This window comes from Coffea arabica, chromosome 2c, assembly GCF_036785885.1.
Source record: "Coffea arabica cultivar ET-39 chromosome 2c, Coffea Arabica ET-39 HiFi, whole genome shotgun sequence".
In the NCBI taxonomy this organism is placed as follows: domain Eukaryota; kingdom Viridiplantae; phylum Streptophyta; class Magnoliopsida; order Gentianales; family Rubiaceae; genus Coffea; species Coffea arabica.
Window position 1 is genome coordinate 29,525,727 of NC_092312.1, and position 4,247 is coordinate 29,529,973.

The window sequence follows — 4,247 nt, forward strand, 5'->3', positions numbered from 1 at the left end:
TTTTTTGGGTCATGTGTTTTATGGTAATAGGAAAAACATTAAGTGATGCTGTTAGTTGGCTAGTAATAAAGTTTAAAAATATTTATTAATGAAAATTTTTTTATTATGCAATCATTTGCTATAGTATTTTTTTTTTTGGCAAAACCCGCTAACGGGTGGGGATACCAGCCCCTGCTTGTATTAGAAAAACAGCAACAATGCAAAAAGTTCGAGTATACAAAGTGCTTGCCCCCCCATCTCTGAAAAGCTACCCTGTGTCCACCTGCATACGCACATAACAAAACTCACTACTATCAAGGCTCAAAGCCATCCGAATCCTCCGTGGCAGTTGATCTTGCGAAGTACAGTAGAACTCTGATGGAAGCCGCATCTTAGAAAGCATATCAGCAGAGGAGTTCACCTCCCTAAATATATGCTGGATTAGAACTGAAAAGAATAGAAGCAGCGTTCATAACCTTCTGATCATGGTGCATAGCGGCCACTGAGCCACCGCTGTTGATTTGAGCAACCGAACAAGACTTTCCGAGTCCACTTGTATCAATAATTGCCCTTTGAGCCCTTCCGAGCACCGCTAGAGCCCATACAATAGTGAGGCACTTTCTACCGCTAGTACATCCAACTCCCCAAACTCCTTGTAGAAAGCGAAGATTAACCTGCCATCAGAGTCCCGCAACAACCCTCCCCCATAAGCCCGGCCGTGGCTGACACTTGCATCCGTATTGAGCGTGAAATACTGCGACGGGGGCCTCTTCCAGGAGACTGCCAGTACTCTCCACTTTAGCTTCGCAGCCACCATCCAAGTGGACCAGGGGTCCTCCAGGTCACCCCTAAAGTTGGCCTTTGATAGCACCCTAGCCCTCCCTAGCTGTTCGACAAACTGGTCGACCATAAAGACAACATCCCTTGCCTGACAAGCCATTAATTCATATCGTACTTTATTCCTCCTTTTTCATAAGAACCATAATATGAGTACTGGAATAATTGTGCGTATGTGACCCAACGCTACCATAGGAGACGAGAGGAACCACGAGAGGAGTGAAGCTGCGACGGAGGAGAAGGGGCCATCCAGAATCCCAAATCGTCTCCGGAAGTGTCCCCAAACCTCCTGCGCTACCAGACCAATCACAAAACCATGTAGTATGGATTCTTCTGCCGCCTGGCAACAAGAATAGTGAGAGCCTAGTGCGAATCCTCGTCTCTTTAGGATCATCTCCATAGGCACCCACCCCCGAATCAGCCTCCAGACGAAGAAGGATATCTTGAGAGAGATCCTACTACCCCAAACAAAATTATCCACTCGTGAGTGGCCACGTTTCTGCCGTATAGCATCCCACGCAGACCGAATGGAAAATTCCTCAGTGGCAGCCCCTTCCCATAGCATGCAATCCTCCTGATCTGGAAAAATCCGGACTTCCAAAATTTGTTGCACCACAACCTCCGACACCCATTCCCTTAAGCGGTCCACCTTCCAGTTGTCGTTGTCAAAAAATTCCGTTAACAACATATGTGGAGGATGCAAGACCGTCACCAGCTCTGCCAATGGGAGATCGGATACCATCGATCGTATCAAAAGTCAATAAACCCCTTACCCACACACCAACGTATACGTCTTTCTGCTGTCTCCCTGATCCGTTCCAACCGCCGCCACAACGCCGAAGGGCGAGATACCTGAACCCGGGAGGGATGTGCCCCTTTGACGTACTTAATCTGCATGAAGGTTGCGCAGACCGAGTCATTTTTCCTTAAGTATGCTTATTAATAGAAATTACTAAGGAAACAAGCACGCTAAGAGAAATAAAATAGAGGGAAAATGGAAAATAATTTAAAAAATCAAAGATGATGATACACAATAAAAAAGATATTATTATTATTGTTCTATTGAAATGAATAAATAGATAAATAATGGATAAAAATAGTAGTGATGAAAGTGTGTAAAGAACATTAAAATTGAAGGGATCTTTTTAATTATTTCATAAAGGCAAAAAGGAAAAAATTTGAAAGGAATAGAAATCTAAATACAAAGGGATTTTGGAGTGGAAGTGGTAGTAAAATATTTCACTAAATTTAAACAAGGGAAGGAAAAAATCGAAAATGCAGAGAAATGTGAAGTAAAATATATAAAATAATTTTTTTAATCATGCGCTCTGTATTCAACTGGAGTTCAATATTTTCAATTATAAATGATTTAATATTTTTGTAAGGAATTGAGAGGTATTTGGAGCATAATTAACATTAAATTGTTTAACTAAATTCAAAGGAAAAAAGGAAAAATTTTGAAATTTAGAGAAATTTGGAGTAAAACCTATGAGATAACTTTTTTAATCACGTCATATTTATTCAATTGGAGTTCACCAGATCCAATAGAAAATATATCATTATTATTATAATATTAAAATTAAAGGTGTGTTTGATAAAACTGAAGTCTGAAAACTAAAATCTGAAATTTGAAATATAAATCCATTAAATTATTAAATTGTTAAATGTTAAATCAAATACATTTGAGTGTATATCACATTTAGTGATAAGTGAATAGCTTATCACTTATTTTGGAGGCAAGTTTTGTTTAGGGAATTCAGTGCCGGTTAATTTTTTCAGATGTTCAATTTTTTATTATCAAACGTGTCTGAACATATTACGATCTGAATGCGTTAAGTTTAAGTGCTGAATTGGGTTTCAAATAGGGCCTAAGTAATAAACAAATAACATACAAAAACATTAATAGTAGATTTGTCTAGAAACTATTGAATCAGTGTCTAATCAGGAGATCGTTTGTTTTTTTCTTTTAATATAAATAGAAAGTATGTGGAATAAAATTTATAAATTTGGAAAAAATTTCATGGAATCTTTTCTTACACCTTTCATTTTTTAACATCAATACAAAGTAATCCATTCATCCCACTTTGATAGTCTTTTTTTATATGTCCTAAATTGTAGTTCACATTCCAATTGAGAAATATAATTAAATTGTAATTTCTCTAAAATATCTTTATTTAATGTACTTTATTATCAATGAGTATAACTTACTTTATTCATTAATTGCTTAGATTCGTGGTTTGAATGGTACAATTTTTTTATAGTAGTGTTATTGTAATTAATGTAAAGATATAGTAATTAGTTATACTTCTGATATTAGTTTAATGGTATTTTAAGAAAATAGCATACCAGATTTACTTTTTTGACAAAGTTAACCAGCTTTTCTTAAACTATGTGCAAAATAAAAAAATACCAAAATAGAACGGAGAGAGTAATTAGGACACAATTCATCAAGCAAAAAGCTTTTCAAAGGAGCAAGTAGGAAAAAATAAATTCATTCTTCCATTGTCTATTTGTAGTCATTTCCAACTGATAAACATTATTGTTCTATTATCTAAAAGTCATTGAAACAATTGGAGTTCAGCGCATTTAACACAAAAAAATTGCATAATTTTTTTTAGCAATGAAGAAATAAATAAATGGTGCATAAAAATAGTAATAGTTAATGGGAGCATTAAATTAGCATCCAATCAAGTAAGCTTCTATTTTTTTTTTTACTAATATAGAAGAATTTGGAGCAAAATGTATCCTAAATTTTTTGTTAGATTATTAGATTATGTTCATTATAGCAAGCATCTTTCATTAATATAGAGAAATTTGGAGCAAAATTAATCCTAGAATTTTTTGTTACGCTATGTTTATTAATTCCAAGAAATAGATAGGAAAAAAGCCATTTAAGGAAGGGAAAACTCATAGAAATAGGCAGAAAATAATAAATTTTGATTTATATGTTGTTTGTTTAATCATCTATTGCTATTATTATTTTTTGACTATTCAAACGTTACACAAGTAATTAAAACTCACAATTATTTTTTATCAAGACTTTATATGTTGTTTGTTTAATCATTTATTGCTATTATTACTTTTTGACTATTTAAAATGTATGCAAGTAATTAAAGCTCACCATATTTCGTTTTCTTTTTAGCAAAATCGAAAAATTTTGAACAAATTGGTATTAAAATATTCAATTGAATTTGGAACAAAATTTTACTAAATTTTTTGAATTTGTGCAAAAATTGTTATATAAGTGGCCATTCAAGGGACCCTTTATTATTATTATTATTATTTTGTCAGGAGTGTAGACAAAATTTGGAGCAAATTTTTTTGGCAAGGAATGTAGACGAAATTTGGAGTGGAACTCATACTAAAATGTGTAAGGCCCAAAGACAACCTAAGAGGGGGAGTGAATTAGGTTGATTAAAAATACTTTATTA

The 4,247-nt window shown here is 34.2% G+C and overlaps 1 protein-coding gene across 1 annotated transcript; it reads right to left on the reverse strand.

Annotated features, from left to right (window-relative positions):
- Positions 1–247: 247 nt before the first annotated feature.
- Positions 248–1,558, reverse strand: LOC140035604 (uncharacterized). The gene is made up of 3 exons (XM_072076898.1): positions 1,007–1,558; positions 614–907; positions 248–415 (listed from the first exon to the last, which is right to left on the reverse strand). The coding sequence occupies exons 1-3, from the start codon at positions 1,556–1,558 to the stop codon at positions 248–250; spliced, it is 1,014 nt and encodes a 337-aa protein (XP_071932999.1).
- Between the last annotated feature and the right edge of the window lie 2,689 nt (positions 1,559–4,247).